Consider the following 17,038-nt stretch of genomic DNA (forward strand, 5'->3'; position numbering starts at 1 on the left):
TGCCTCTTCTAATCATTGAAACGGTTCTTTTTAGTGTCTTATTTGGTTCCCCTCAGGTGTGTCCGATGTGGTCATATGTCACATGGGATGTCAAAGCAACCAGATGAAGAAGCAGCAGTAAAAGTGCCACTGGCACCCCTGGCATGCTCCTGATGACATATCATGTTTTTATTACTGCTACTTTGAATTGATGACACAGAGTAAGAGTTTACATCTACCATCTCATCTTTGGCTTTTCTGACAAATTTATCGATGGTGCATTTGCTGTTTTCAAACTTTTTTCATTAGCTGATTAATAAATATATTTAGTAGCAGCCTGTGTGACATAAAATCACATCTCTTATAGTTAACTTGGTGCAGCATTAACAACCACAAATAAGTAAAGAAGCCCTGCACATAAAACCCAAGACTGCATTACAAATTTAGAGTATAATATACTCAATGTCTGACAGAACTCCTTGATCTTTGACTACAGAAAAGCAATAAAACTTTTCAGCCTGATGCACAATGTTCAGTATCTTTGGTAGAATTTAAAATATAGATTCTCTGGGTTTGAATTTTTGATGGAAATATATGACTTTTTTAAATCCTTGAATTAACCAGAAGATATTCTACTTCTTGAAATATGAAGTGTTTAGCTGTTCTTTGAGACTAAGAATTTACTATTCTAAAGAGTCACTCCATAAGATTTCAATTACACTCACATGAAGTTGGGTCACAAAGGGTCACAAAGAGATTTAGACTTAAAATGATGGGTAAAATGGGTTGCATTAATTCTCTAATGTGAGTCAAACAGGATCATACTATTCTATCTACTGTTCACAGTACATCTCAATAGCATCTTTTATTAGATGCAGATTTCAATCTCTTCTGAAACTGACTAAGCTACTTTAAAAAACCATAAGGTAATATTTAATGTGATTTTAATATGGAAATATCATACCTGAAATAGCAATTTGAGTCAAGTGAAGCTTTTAAGTATGAATATACTAATTGAAATAGACTTAATTAGTATTAGCTTTCTTGCAAAGTGGTACAAGCCTTCTCATCCAACTAAGTAAGAAAGGGGAAGGGAAAGAGTATTTCTCTGACTACTTAGAAGACTACAGAGTGATGGACCCAACTAGACGGCTACGCTGATTGGACATATTGTAAATATTGCGACATGTATCACCTGTAGCATGATGGCAGATGGGAAGCTTCTGCCAAATAATAAAAAAAATACCATGCATTGTGATTAAATGGATCCTAAATAGATTTAAAATGTACAACTTACATATCATTAATACACTAAAATCCTGAGTAAACAGAACTTAAGTGTAAAATTGGTGGAATACCCACACATGAAAAATAAAACCGAACACAAGTGAGCCATATTATAAAAGGTCTTATTTATTAATTTATTACACAGCATATTTGTTAATAAAACATCTGCAAAAAATAAAATAAACCTCACTCTCTAGATCTTGTGTTATAAGGGTATGCAACCGAGATAAATTTAAAGCACAAAAGCATCAATCAGGCTTTCTTTGCATAGACTGCACCACCATTAGTCTCCCTCAGACACTCATGTCAGCTTAACAAGCCCTCACAGTACCAAGCACTTTACTGACCCCATTTAATTTACTATCCTCTAGAGTTTACTTACCCACGAGCCTCTTCTGTTTGGATTCTACTCTGTAAATGGAAGGTAAGAGCGTGACTAATTGCGCTAATTGACCTGAACTCTTTTTAAATATGATAGTTTAGATGTCAGTCTGCTGCATTTACAAGCAGTTTAACAGAGGGAAGTTTAAAGGGGCATCTCAAACCTCCGGAGAACACGACGCTACGTATGTCTGTTTTCCTCGCACTGTGTTTTCTTATTGTCAGTGAAATTTATTTACAAGCTGAATTTAAAAAAAAAAAGAAAAAGATAAAATATTCCAAAAATACACCATAGCTGATTTTATTCTTCTAAATTGGTACATAGAGTAAATGATGAAGAGAACACGAGGTTATGAGCTATCTACCTAGTCATCTCTGATGCACATCAAATTAACAAATGCCATAATCCCTACAAGTAATCCCTCAAGTAATCGTGATAATTCATAATTCTTTGAGTTCATTTGAATGTCAGTGCTTATTTACATAATCAAGTTTTGGATTTTTTAAAAAAATGCTATAAACATGATGGAAGGAGTTTTTAATCATGTTTAGAGTGGTACTGTCAGATTATGGTCGTGTGAATGGTGAACCTGATAATCAAAGCGTCACTGTTCATCCATACAATCAAAAAAAAAAACAAAAAACACACTTTCATACAACCTTTTGATCCGTTAATCTGGGAATGAGTTACATTCTGACCTGTGGGTATACGTCATACACAGAGGAAAAGAAGTGAGGTTACTCGGTATATTTGGGCACAAACCGATCTCAAGCCCTCATTTAGTCCACCAGTGCTGCCAGCAAACCTTCGTGTCAGATTCAGATCAGATTGGTGTTAGTTTGTAGTTTGTCTCTAATTACAGTCCACTGGAAAATAAATTTTACTGCTAAGTGAAGTATGATTGCAGGTTTTTCATCTCAAGAACACACACACACACAAAAAAATGTAAATATCGAAAGTATCATCATCATATCCAATGTCGAGACAAAGCCTTGTAGAGTTCAAGTGATATACCGTCTGATGTGAAACAAAAAAAGGTAAAAATCTGACTTGTTGAAATCTCCAAAATCTCCAAAACTTAAATACCATTTCATAGAAAAGCACTCTACCTTGGGAAAAGAACTGCATTTTTCTTCAGGGTGTGTTGAATATAAGGATGTCTGAGGATCAAGAGAAGGATGAATTCACTTAAAAACATTTTTGAATTGCACATTTTGTGTCCATGGAGTCTTTTTGGGAAATTTGTCAAAGTAGAGGTTCATTTTTAGGTCCACAACTATTCCAGAAAACCCAGAAGTCTGAAATGTATCAAGTATAGTACTCCTGAAGAGGTCTTTTATTCCACCGCTGTATACGTCTGTCTTCCATAATGTCATATTTGTCATATTTATTCTTCTGTCCATCATTTTAGGCCACAGTCACAAGTAAGTGTCTTTCTAGAAAGTTTCTGGGGGAGACCAGCACCTGTCAAGTCGCGTATTTGAGTTTAGGTGTCTGTGAATTACATGAGATGGTGGAAAGGGAAGGAAACCCAGTGGTAGTCGCGGTGCCTTGGCTCTCCACAAACACTGGGTCCAGGCAAGCAACTTTGGCAGCAAAAAAAGCATGAATACAATGAAGCACAGCAAAGAGGTTTGAAAACTCCAGCTCCTGAAAGACAAAATCAATATTCAACTCATATGAAGTAAGTCGTTTTCTATATCCTTTTTTGCATTGAAATTCTGGTTGAGTAACTTTTTTCTTCTCGTGCACCATTAAATACATCTCAAAGTGAATTACCTTTGCTTCAATAGATTTCGAGTCTTGATTTTGGAACAAAAACTTGATCTTGCTTTTTCCATCATCAGACGATCCTTTAAGTTGGGAGAACTTGTATCTCCACAGTACTGCCTGTAAAGTAGAAATTACAAAAAACAACATGAGTCTAACTATTAACACCTAAAATACAACTATTAAATCTTTATTTACTGCAGTCTAATTTGTGAATTCCTTTCTTGTGTCACTACTGCATGAATAATTCGTGTCAAAATCCAACACGTATCCAGTGAGAAATGGGGCACATCAGCAGATCAACCCGACACGAGTTGCTGCAAGGTATAAACTCATTATTTTTGCCACTGGGAAATATAACAAGGCACAGCAATTTCACCTGAAATAGCAGAGCTTCCGTCAGAGATTCAATTAGTGCTGAACTGAACAAACAAAAGCTGCACAGTGAGCCAAGCAAACAATCAGTTTCCAGAGTGACTCCTCAGGTAGACAGCTGGTCGTGGTGTACACATGAATATGCATCTGCTTGGTACACACTGCAGCACTTTGCTAACTGTCCCTGCCACTGTAATAATTAATTTTAACAACAATCTGATTAATTATGGCACATGAAATCACATTTAAGATACCATACTCAAGAAATGTAACGGTGATATCTTAAAGGAGAGCAGATATTCATGACTATAACAAGAAGTGTCACTTACAGTTTCCTGTTAAACCCAGTCATGAAAAGGTGATGATATCACATCTCCCACATGCCAGTCACAAGCACCCAATATGTCTGACTGTGTGATCGACACGGACACTTCCTGTGTTACTTCTGTTACCTCATGACGTTGCAGCTCTCAGTTTTATTTCTGTCAAATTTTCATTGTTGTTGTGCGCTAACGAAGCAGTGTCACGTAGTGTTAGATTCAAGTAACATCCTGCGCCCACTTACAACTTGTCTTTCTACTTAACCACATTTCAGAAGGAAATGTTGTACTGTTGTACTGTATTTTGCTCTACTGTATTTATGTGACAGCTGCAGATTCTAGTTATGTTACAGATTCTATTATAACTGACTTGAGAGAATATGAGACATATGAGACAGTTCTACAATTAAATTACCCAACGGTATAAATTAATTAAATCTGCTCTACTTGGACCAGCTACATCATTACACAAAGGCTGAAACATTATTGCATCAGTTAAAAAAAGTATCATAACATCACAACATCATTTTCCTGTCATTTTCCTGTATTTCAGAGCAAGAGAGGCTGCAGGAGCCATGATGCATTTGTTCTTTCTTTGCTTAAATATTATCTACAGTGCTGTGGCACAGGAGTGGTATTTTGATTTTCAAATGAATTTGATTCAAGTTTGATTTAGTGAGGACATAGAGTCATCAAACAAAAATCTAATGCTGGTATTTTACTTGAATTACCGGGAGTAATTTTCTAGAGTGGTATTGCTACTGTTTCTTTGGAGCGAATGATCTGAATACCTCTTCCACCATAGCAATAAGGCAGCGCACAGCTTAGACTGCTTTGTAATTTCTGCCAGTCATTCTTGTGCTATCATACAGATCAGAGGTTTTCAAAGGGGGGGAGTGGACCTCCCCAGGAGGGCTCCAAACGGTTTCAGTAGAGGCTCAGTGAATGGAAGTGAAGTGAATTAGTTATTACATTAGTCATCCAAAGGAGATCACATAGAATAGCCAGTGTGTGTGGGGGTGTGTGTGTGTGAAAGAGATAGAGATAGATTGGAGTTACAATATTTGAGGGAATTTTCATGTTTTTACCAGAGTCAAAAACTAATAAGTGCATCAGAACAAACCTTTTTGTTCAATCTGAAGTAAACTCATAACTGAACCCATAGGCATCCAAAGCCCTCATTTATAGAAATGCAAATATAAATATTTATATAAACCCCTACATAATCAGCAGGAAAATCCAATCAGGTCTTAGACTTTGTTAGAGATAAAATCATTTCCATGTCAAAGCAAGGCTTTATAAATAAATACTTGTACATGGTTTCTTGCTAAAGTCATACTTAAGATCAAAATTGATCACTGAGTCCATTTTATAGATGGAGCTCCATGGAACAAGCAAAACCGAGCCAGTAAACTGTGTGGAGGGGGGTATATCTGACAACTTAGCTCTTAATTTGTCAAGTGTCAGAGGTTCCTACATGATGAAGAGCTCTATGAGTAGCTGTGCTTTACATATTATATTTCTTAATTTACTAGATATACTGAGTGTAAGTGCTTCCTTCACCCTGAACAGGTTGGCAAGCTACACCTGCAGCTATTTACAGGGGCAAGTTAACCTAACCCATATGTCTTTTGACTGTCGGTGGGAACCATATGAATGGCAAGAACATGCATACAAAGAAAAGCCCCAGCCGGCTATAGTTCCCCAGCTGAGCCCAACCCCTTTTTTTATATATAAATATACAGTCGGCATGGAGAACAGGTGTGGCTGTCAAACTCAAACTCAGAGCTTTCAGTGATATTCACTATGCAGCTGTGCTGTGTTTATGCTTTTAAATATTATAGGTAACTGCACAAGACAATGTACTGTATGTCTCTGTAATGTCATCCTTATTCTATATATTCCAACTGAGATTTTTTAAAAAAAATGTATGCTGGAACATTGCTGCTAGAGCCACGGTGGAACATCTCAGCGGGTGCTGAGCCTACAGAGTACAGCTCAACTTGTCAGACAGAGTTATGTTTGTGCTGTCTGAAACTAATTCTAACACGGTTTTTGAAATTTGCCAGTAGCACCTCTTAATTACGCAGTAATCCCAACCAGTGTATTGTCAGTGATTGCACAGCAGTACATATGGACTGTATTTTGTGTGTATTTCTCTCTGTAAACAATACTCTGGCAACACTTTAAGCATCCTTGGGGAACATTGTTGCTTCACATTGCAGGAATTAGGGCCAAAATCTTAGAGAACAATATGGCAGTGTTTGTGTCCTGCTCATCCACATAATGTGCACTAGAGGAGTAGTCTGCATGGCTCTCAGACTTGGGGAAAGGCCAAAATGAACTGCAGGCAGGAGTGAGATGTTTGAGCTGGGGTGAACTAGCCGTCAAAACAAATGTGCTCATACTCCCAAAGTGCACACAGTGCAGAATATGTTAGTAGGACCAAAAAAAGGGGATGCTGACAAATTGTGATTAGTTTCATCACGCTGTGTAGAATACAGTTGTCTGCAATCTCCCTCTGAAGCATGTCTTTTCCTTATTTTTGTGACAATAAAGGGATGTCACACACCCACCTTTGAAGCTGCATCAAAGCACACAAAACCCATGCTGAAGTCAACTGTCAGTCCCATGAGGTGACTCTCCATGATACAGGCATATGTTTTACACTACAGAAAAGGAGAATAAGATGTTAAATGCAAGAGCTATGCACAAGGACACAAAAGCTGCTTTTGCTCTGCTGAAAATGTCATACGAGCGTGATCAATCTTTGTAGTAAAACAACTGAGCTGGAACTGTGTGCTTGATTAAAATCATCACAATTCCTTGCACGTTGCCTGCTGTTCAGGTGCAGACCTGTATCCTCTCCACCTCCAGGAAAGTGGCCATCTGAAAAGCCTTTTCCCAGATCAGCAGCTCACAGTCCAGTTCCACGCTGAAGAACATGTCCTCCCCGCTCTCCGTCTGGACGCTGAAGCAGTGCTTCCTCTTGTCCAGAAGGTCATTATCCTAAGATAAGAAAGTACAGGTGTCACACTGATCAGGTACAGATGGGCTTAGTGACATGGCAATAAGGCAAAGCAACAGCAGTTTCTTTTTCCTGAAGCTAAAAAGAAGTTTATTTAATACATATATATTTTTATACACACACACCACACACTGTTTTACCTTTATCTATCTTTTTATGTCTCCCAAAAAGGAAATGGAACAGTGTAAAAGATAGGTCAACTTATATCTGATTTAATAACCTATATGAATTAAATTTGCTATAGTGAGTGTGGAGATAATGAATTGCAGATAAATTCTCATGATCAGATTCTGAATGACCTTCAACCTGCACAGAATAAAAAATACAATCTGAACCTTGAGTGTCTCTGTGGGATTGTGGTAAAACACACAACATGCAAATAAATCACTGAGTTATAAGTGCATTGCTTGGTTTTCTACTTTATATTCTCTCAATGTTTCCTGCGTGAGGCTTTCTTCTCTGAAAGAAGGAAGAAATGAAGTGCAAAAGGTTCGCTTACCTTTAAAATCTTGCACATTATCTCATAGACAGTAAAGCTTTTCTCTGCTCTGGTCCAATCCCATGTTGTCACCTGCAAATTGTCCCATACATTTTGTGATTGATTTAAAGAATGGCTCTATTGACGGAAAAGAAACAGAAGAACTATCTGTTAAAGTAAAAGAGAAAGACTACGATGATGAACCACAACATAATGCCATAACTCCTGTAAGCAGGAAACTAGTTAGCCAGGCAACCTAACATTTACAGCTTATGAAGAAGATAAACACACTGAATAACGCATCCTTCACGCCTTGCCCCTGTGTTTTTGGGTTTGGATTGGTAATAAAATAAAAGACAGCATCCCATACTCTTTAGCCTGCAATGCATTACTCTTACAGTAAATGAATAAAACCTAAAGTTGGCCTGTCAGTTTCTGGTTATGGCTGCTCAGCTGAGATTGGACAGTCACTACTGTTCAGTGAACGATCATTTATTATCGAATGTTTCATTCAAATCTGTCAACTTGCTACATGATTTGGAGAATATTCTTCATAGGTAAGTAGTCTTTGGTAATGAAGACGCTTGTCACACCACACTCTTATATCCTACTCACATTATTCCTTTTATATAAGTGTATAGGTTCAGCAGGCAATTTCAGTTATCTATCTTTTTCCATCTCCAGTAACATCGACAGCTTATCCCTCTTGTCATAATCACTTAAGTGGCTGGCAGAACGTAAACAGATTTAATGATCATCATCAATCAAGCAGAAGATCGATGCAGCACAAATAGTTATAAGTGAGCTGCTTCCTTGTTTTCCAACAGGAAAGCATTTTCTACCGCAACAGTACATTAACAACAAATGAAAAATCTACCGTACAGTTGAACAACATCAATTCAAACACAAAAGTTTGGTGGTTTAAAGAAGCTGGAATGCAACAAATGAGGACCAAGCGCAAACTTACAGGAGGTGCTGAAAACTTGAAGAGAGAGGAACCTCTCAAAGCGAGGAACTTTGGTGAATACATTCGGTCCTGAACGGAGTCCTGCTCCTTCTCGTCTACCCAACCCATGTAGATAATCTATCAAACAGTGAAACAGAGAGATATGAAAATGAGGCATATGGGGTGTAACAACCGATCACATGCTAAATGTCAGAATATTTCTCTAAAATCAATTGGTAAAATGTTTAAAGGCCCTGAAAACCAATTTTCTCAAGCAGTCTCGTGCTGATGAGCAACAGTGTCCCACATGAATGTGACATTTTCTGCCAAAGCTGCAGTTTTGATACAAAGTGACCAGATCTGTTCTTGCAGTCTGTTTTCAAAAAATGTTTTAATTTCATGATGCATTTGACTCATCACACCCTATATAAAAGTAAAAATAGAAAGTATAATGGATATCAGAAATTATATGTCAAATCAAGGTATTTCATCACAGTGAAAAATACCACATTATCATTACAGATTCATAACATTGTCCACATTGCTCCAATACACACTGAGCTACTGCTGCAGAAATGCTTTTAACAGCATGGGAAAAACTCTTCCTGTGTCACAGCATCGTCAGACTGTCAACCCCCGCGTGAAGGCAAAAAAGTATAAAATTAAGTATTCAGGAGAAAAAAGAGGTTAGAACAACAGGGAAACGAAGAGAAATAAAAAGCAAAGCTTCCTCTTGAAATGTTCTGACTTGATGATTTCAGACATCAAGTATATCTCACCATCAGTACTCATTAAAGTCAGGGTGATTACAGCCCAAATAATAAAATGTGTTCTTGCTTTTCTGTTTGGAGTTATTTGATGGATGGCAAAACAAGCCAGTGAAAGATTCGGGACAAGCAGTAGTGTCTCATGCCATTTCATTTTTTTTGAATGAATTATCGAGTGATTTCACACGTTTTTGTGAAGCAGAAACCAAAATAAATAAGTAACAAAAAAGGAGCCCTGCTGTCACATTTACTCTCCATGTTTAGACTGAAAGATGACACCGTGAGTTATCTGACTGAAGGCACTTAAGATGTTTTCTGATCATTTCTCAGTGGATGGATTTTAATGATGCAAATACTCTTTTGCTGTTGCAATAGTTGGCAAGACAAGACTGTGTCCTTTCTCTGACTGGCTGACCTGTTTAGAGTTACTTCTGATCTTTAAGATAAGAATAAAATACATATATTAAAGCCAGTCGAAGCATGAACGTCTAAACATGCAGCAGGAGCTCTTGATGTCCTGCCTCCGAGGGAAACATCTTACCTGCTGGTTAACTGGAAAGTTTCGGTTAATCTTCTTCACCTGTTAAAATTTAACAAGAACATCAATAACTCATTAAAAACATCTCCTCCTAAGAACCTCACACCAATTACTAACAGAATTCAAAACAGTTGTGGGAACGCTAACACAATAAGTGACAACGTGTCTAAGAACAAATCGCAGCGTCTGTGCTAACGAGTTAACCACAGCACTGAAGGAATAATGTTAGAGCTACTGCATTTATTCAATGCATGCAAATTACAAAATGAGATAGATAGAGTCATTTCCACACGGACCCCGGGCTCTTCCTAAAAAAAAAAAAAAAAACGAAAAAAAAAATCCATTAAAAAAAATCCATTCTCTCTGTGATTATAAAAGCAGGGGAAACTACTGAGAGAGCAGTGAAGCTTTAAATTAAAACATTCTGCTCACATCTCAGGTATCACTCACTCTTAATCCACACTATGCTATCAATATAAGTCTTTCTTAGCAACACAACACCAAATTAAGCTGTCCAAACCTGATCCTGTCTTCCTATAGAGGTGAGAACAAGTCACAGTTGTTTATTTTGAAATGTTAGCGAAGTTTGGGCAGGTGAGGAGAGCCAAAATGTTTTCGGGGTTTTTTTTGTTTGTTTGTTTGTTTTTTTATTTTCCCCCAGTGGAGGAAGCAGCCAGATATCTGTCGAGATGTGAGCTGGGTTCAGGATATATGGGAACAGTGACAGTGGGTTTGTTCAGATTCAGCCGTGGGTTGTTGGTGAAGAGTCGCAGTGACTGCAGCTCTAACCCACCTCACAAACCAGTCAGCAAAGGCTGTGGCATCCTGTTGTACACCTCTTACTCTGTTCAAAAATACATATAGGAGAACTTTCACTGGAGTGTATGAACACCCCAGAGGTAAAAAGTGCCTTACATAAGTAGGATCAATTACTCTACAAATGCTGAACTTAAGAGAATTTTAAGTGCTGGTAATTGAAGTTGCTTCTGATTTTATATTCCACAGTATGTCAGATTGTTTTCATCTTCTCCTTATGACCATATTTCTAATTAAACATTTCTAAATGTTACACAAATATTCCCTTCTCTACAATTTCTATACAAATGTTTTACTTTAGCCATGTGTATACACCCATACACATATAAATCTTGTATAAATTTCTTGTTTTATCAATTCTTATCAGAGAAAATTGGTAAGCTGCACATTAATATTTCACATTTGTGCAGCACAGTAGATTCCCTTCTTCATCATTTCTCAGACACCTGCAGACATCTTTTTAAATGATAAATGACTATTTGACTACAAACATCTCAGCTCAGTTTTACACCAGCTGCCCAAGAAGGACCAAAGCTGCTCTGAAAGCAAAAGTTGACCTTCTCTTTATTAGGTCCTTGATATTCATACAATTTTAGGTGTCTGTGCTATTTTTGTCTTCTTGTAGATCTCACTTGCAAGGTTTCCTGTCTAATAAGTGAGAATCTTTTTTTTTTTTTCAGCTGGTCTACCAATGAATATTAACTTTGTTTTTTTTAAAAAAACAGATTCAAATTTTGCAACAGCCCTTACAGCCTCTCAGATACAGCCTCTATCTTTACACTTAGCCTTTGCGGGATTAATCCTTAACATAAAAAATTAGTCAGTAATTCACTTTATTTGTTCCTAAATGGCAACTGATGGTGCAGCCATGGAGAAAAACACAGAGCACATAAACAAATCATGTAAATGCAAACAACTCACAAAAAAATAGCTGAAACAATTTAAAAATGAGTTAAATTTTAGTTGGAAATTTTAAAACATGTTCTAATCTGAATGGGGAAATTTAAGTTCAAGATAGCAAAATAATACACTTCTTAATATCTGTATCTGGTATTTAGCCACCCTTTAAAGCCATGTCTGTCATTAAGATTGGTACATTCATGGACACCAGAGGATGACCTAGAAGATCCTACTGACTGTAGGCATCCTTTCCTTCTAGTGCCATCCTGTGTTGACTCATTGTGGTTTAGATTGAAAAATCTCAGCAACGACTGTGTAAAATGCTATGAAGTTTGGCTTAAACATTCAGGATGAGTCTAGCAAATGCCTCCACTTTTCATCTAGTGCTGCCAGCAGGTCAAAACTTTATTTTGTCTAACCTTTTAACACACCAAACAAAGATGGTAGACATGGGAAAACATTATGACTGCTAAACATCAGCTTGTTATCACTGTCCTAGTGAGAACAGCATGCTGGCATTTAGCTCAAATCACCCCTGTGCTGACGTACGGCCTCAAAATGCTGCTAGCATGGATCAAATTTTAATTTTGTTTTAATGTTTTTAATCCACTGCAAGCACACTCTAAACTGTGACACATGATCCTGTTGGTTATAAACTGAGATGAGCAGCGTGAATGCATGATAACATAAAATGCAGGACACAATAAACACCTCTTTAAAAGGAATCCAGCTAATTTTCCGAAACAATTGACAACACTGACGGTTCAGCCATATCAAAATCATAAAATTAGACATGTGTTTTTCAGTAGAAACCCATGTATCCCTCATCCATCTAGTTTACTGGCTCATGCACACACCTCAGTAAATGCCAAGGCCAGATCAAGAAAAACCCTCTCAACTGTCGAGGCCATTCACTTTGTCCACTTCAATTAACCATCATTATTCCCCAGAGACTCTCACACACACAGCCTTTGCTCTCTCTCTTTCTCTCTCTCTCACACACACACCAACGGACACGTGATAATTACAAATCCTGTTTTTCACTGCTGCTCACTCCATGTCATTTTCACATCGTGTGGAGAGCCAACACTGCTGTCCGGCTCCATCTTTCTAGACGGCTCTCTGGAAATGTAACATAGGGTTTACTGCCTGGAAATCAAAGAAAAATGCACCAGACTAATGTGTCAAAATAAATGTCAGGTTTTGTATGAGTCACCACACATGATGGGGCTTGTTAGCAGTATTTGTACTGAACTCCCCTGCTGAGCATACAAACATAAAATAAGAAAAGAAAGAAAAATAGGGGGGAAAATAACGTATCATGGTGTATTATACATGATAATTGCATGGGTTCAGCTGAGAGAAGTAAGTGTAGTACAGTGCAATTTTTGTTGCGACCTCAGGCTCTTAGAAATGTGTGTGCTTTACTCACAGTGTGAAAAGACATTAGTATGTGTCTGCTTAATGCCGTGACATTTGCAAAGGGAACGTTAGATGATCCACAAATTGAGAGCGTGTTGCATTAACACCCAACCCGATATCTTATTGGTTTACATGGGGGACTGCAAGAGGTGGCAGAGCTAACAAGTGTTATTGTTTCATACTCACATTGTGCTTGGTGAGACTGGAAATGTTGCTCGCTATTGCCTGAAGCCATTCCAAGCAGTCTTCAGCTGTGGGAAACTGTATGACTCCGCTACAAACTCCGTCCACAGCTATGACCTGGAAAGCATTCTTTCTAAAAGAATTAAGAGAAAAACTTAAGATGATGATATGATTTTACAATGTCTCAGTCAATTCAACTACAAATTACACACAGATTGTACCTCTTTGGATTATTTTTCAACATTAAGGAAGTCCTTAGTTTCCACTGCTATCAGCAGAGGATCCAAAACAGAATATGTTTTTGCAATATGTATTTTCCTTAACTTTATTGTAGGTTTTCAGAGTTAGCTCTTCGTAAGTTTCATCCCAGCATGTGAAACTCTGCACAGACTCTAAAAACTTTCTTAATAGCTCATTAAGAAAGCAGTATTTTCCAAATTTATTAATCTAAATCTAAAAACAGCTGATATTTTGACCATGGAAATAAGTTGTGAACACAGTACTGACATGACAAACCTGTTACGGAGAAACATTATGAGTCTGATTCTGACCTGTTTGTGTATTTTTGCTTTTCTCTTTTTGGTCTCCACCAGCTCCTGAAGGAAATACATGGCTCTCCAGGTCCTAAATGCTCCACTAAGTTCACCAGCTGGTCACTGACTGTGTCTATCTGCTGTTTGATGCTCAGCAGGTAGAGTACAGCAGGATTTTTACATTTTTTTTTTTTGCTCAGAGCAGCTGCTTACTGTTCAAGCTCATGAAAACAGAGCTATGCAAATGACACCAAAACAGTAAAGTAAAGCGAGGTGCCGATGCAGGTGATAATTCACTTCAAACTGTCATTTGGTGCATTGTTCTTAATAAAAATGTCTTGTCTTGTATCAGCAAGTTTTGTAATGTATATAGAATATTAAAAAACAAACAAAACTGTGGCCTGTTTTAAGTCTGACATGATAAAACTTGAGGTTGAGCTTCACTGTCATAAAATAAACTGAACCCACTGCCCACCACACGGCTAATTGCAATATAAAAACTTCAGGTATCCTTATGCAATTTTCTTTTTTTTTTCAGTTAATGGACTAAAACATGCCAAACCAGTTGTGTGGTCCATTAAGACTCAGTCCAAAAGATTACAGTTTCAGTCGTCCACAGTCTACAGCAAAATGGTTATGCCTTTATTGACAGCCTAATGGTTTATTACGTCAAGCATCCCCTATTCATCAGGTCTGTCGTATAGCAGATATGCAAAACTGTTTTGTTTATTTAATTGTGATGGAAAATATATTGTTAAATAGCAGAAAAACAACATTTTTATAGATTTATAGATAGGTGTCCATCTGCTCCATTTGGAAACCACTGAGCCTCAGTACCCCTGAGTATTAAAGAAGTAAGAGATCATAGTGACGTCCTTTAGAGCCTTTCAGCGAAATACCAACTCTGCAAGTGAGACATGTAGTCCTGTAGCTCACCTGCAGGCGTCAGAGCCTGGGATGTACTGTGACAAGCGTGAGTGAAGCAGTGGAATAAGGCGCAGGTCCACCCATCTCTTCTCCCAGCGAAGCCCCGGTGATGTGGGCCAAGACGAGCAGGACAATGTGTCCTGCAGAAGTGTGAAACACAATTTAGAGGAGGTTGTCATCTCCCAACTCACACATTTCAAACAACTGGCATGTTTGCTGCTGCTTCTGCTGCTGTTAGTGTTGTGGCTGCAGGTATACTGGCAGGCTGATTGAGTGCGAGCTGCAGAGGAAAGCTGATTCACTTTCCTGAAAAGATAAAGATAGAGCGTCCTGGCTTTCGGCAAGCGGTGACAGTTGCATGGAAACAACTTTTTGGCACTTGGGACGCTGCTGCATGGTTACGGAGGGACATTTATAGAATCAGTCAACCAAAGAAGATTCTAATGAGAAAAAAGTACCGTGTTGTTAGGATGGTAGTTCAAATGCAGGCCGCTATCACACAGAGGAGAGGATGTCCCACTGCTCTGGTCGCTGGGGATGCCTGAAAGTACAAGAGGAACGCACACAAAAAAGCCAATAAGCCCTCCAAACTAAGTGCAACACCTCCATCTATTTCAAGGCTTCCAACCGCAGTGAATCACAGCTATCAACAAAAGTGTGCTACTTTGTTCTCCACCACAGTAGACTCCTGCTTTGTGCCAATTTGTATTCAGTTGGCTGTTTAGCTAGCCAGTCTACCTGGCCTATATACACATATGAAAGGATTTAATAAAAGCTTTCATGTCTGATGATGAAGCTTTTCCATAGACAAGCAGTCAACTGCACCATGAGCAATGTTAACTTTTGAGTTTAGTCTTTAGCATCTTTTGTGAAGCCTGTGATGTATCTTTTCATTGTTTTTTTTCCCCCTCTCTTCTTCTTCCATCTCTGCCAAAGTTGAATGTTTATTAATTGTTTGTTTATCAGGATGGTCATCCAGAAAGTGAAGCTACTGAATTTCATACTTCTTTATTTTTCTCAAAGTGGTCACCAGGACAACCAGTCCTTGACAGAATACCAGCTATAAATACTCACTGTTAATTATTTTGCGGTGCAGTAATGGTGATTATACACTTCAGTTAATGAGTGTGTGTGCAGAGGTTTCTTACACGTGCAGTCCTCACACAGGGGCAGTTTCAGAAAAGCCGGAGTCTTCTTTAGGAAAGAGACAGTGAGAGTCACTTCTTCACCGGCATTTCTCAAAACCTGAACCTGGAGGGTAAAAACGCAGGGACATTTTTATTGCTGTAACTGTGTGGTTTCCTGTCGATTGCTTGCTGTGATGAAACTTGGTGAGCTAAATGTCTAAGCAAGAATGGAAAGCCGAGATAAGAGATTTACGCAGACACAGAACTTATGCTCCTCACACACGTATTTCTTCCAATTCCATTTAACAGCGACTGAAACAGAAACAACTGGCTTTACATGTCAAAAAGATGCAAATCATGAAGCGAGACAAGATAAGATGTTGAAAGAGCTGTAGCAGTGTAAGAAAATAGAAGATATGAGCTGACAGCTTACCACTTCCTCATGGCGATAACTTCTCACGTTTATTCCATTTATCTGGAAACAACCGTAACAGGGTTACCCTAAATAGTACTGCTGGCATCATATCAGAGTAGCTCTATCTTCAGAATGATTAATGAGGCAAGCACAATAACTGTTATGGCATCTGTGCTGAAAACTGTAAACAAGAGAGTTGCATCCACAGTTGCCATGAATACAGAACGACTTTGGCTGACTTTTGGATGTTTCCTCTGCATCATGTGAGCTGAGAGAAAGATGAGATGGGGGAGATATATATATATATATATATATTTTCTGAAATACATGCAACAAATGAAAGACTTCGGGTGTGACATTCACCTGTGGGGATGCCTCATTTTTCAACACAGTTTTGCAGACATGTGGCGCATGAATTATTAAAGATACAGTAGGCGTTATTTTGCAGAGTAGCAAACAGGCATTAATGTGAGCGTTGGCCTTTTACCTGAAGGATGCCATCTCCAATGAACAGCAGGCCGGACAGTTCAGCTGGAAACAAAGTATCCTTCAGTAAAATCAACTAGAATAGTCAAATTGAGGTAGTAAAAAAAAAGAAAAAGAAAAATAACAACATACCTTTTTGTTCTTTTGATATTTTTGATATGACAACAGGAATTTTATGCTCTGCTCCACCCTGGGGAGACAAATAAAATCACATTGATTTATAAAGGTATCACAAATACAGGATGAGAAAAAGACACTGGAGAGCATCTAATTTTTCAGTGAATCCCCCAGATGACACTGTTAGCAGCGGTTTGACAAGAAAATGATCAATAACACTTGTTCAGACTTAATTTAAAGAA

At 38.1% G+C, this 17,038-nt stretch overlaps 1 protein-coding gene across 1 annotated transcript in view; it reads right to left on the reverse strand.

The window, feature by feature from the left end:
* Window positions 1–1,375: 1,375 nt before the first annotated feature.
* The window catches only part of sntg1 (syntrophin, gamma 1), a 28,641-nt gene continuing 12,978 nt past the window's right edge, over window positions 1,376–17,038 (reverse strand). Inside the window, exons 6-19 of the mRNA XM_046409562.1 lie at window positions 16,812–16,869; window positions 16,681–16,724; window positions 16,212–16,253; window positions 15,800–15,902; window positions 15,110–15,192; window positions 14,661–14,791; window positions 13,195–13,324; window positions 9,874–9,912; window positions 8,587–8,703; window positions 7,641–7,712; window positions 6,970–7,122; window positions 6,690–6,782; window positions 3,428–3,538; window positions 1,376–3,298 (exon numbers count right to left, since the gene is read on the reverse strand). Of these exons, the coding sequence (XP_046265518.1) occupies window positions 3,116–3,298; window positions 3,428–3,538; window positions 6,690–6,782; window positions 6,970–7,122; window positions 7,641–7,712; window positions 8,587–8,703; window positions 9,874–9,912; window positions 13,195–13,324; window positions 14,661–14,791; window positions 15,110–15,192; window positions 15,800–15,902; window positions 16,212–16,253; window positions 16,681–16,724; window positions 16,812–16,869 (1,359 nt within the window). The 3' untranslated portion in view covers window positions 1,376–3,115. The remainder of the gene's footprint in view (window positions 3,299–3,427; window positions 3,539–6,689; window positions 6,783–6,969; window positions 7,123–7,640; window positions 7,713–8,586; window positions 8,704–9,873; window positions 9,913–13,194; window positions 13,325–14,660; window positions 14,792–15,109; window positions 15,193–15,799; window positions 15,903–16,211; window positions 16,254–16,680; window positions 16,725–16,811; window positions 16,870–17,038) is intronic.

Source organism: Scatophagus argus, chromosome 13, assembly GCF_020382885.2.
Source record: "Scatophagus argus isolate fScaArg1 chromosome 13, fScaArg1.pri, whole genome shotgun sequence".
Classification (NCBI taxonomy): Eukaryota; Metazoa; Chordata; class Actinopteri; family Scatophagidae; genus Scatophagus; species Scatophagus argus.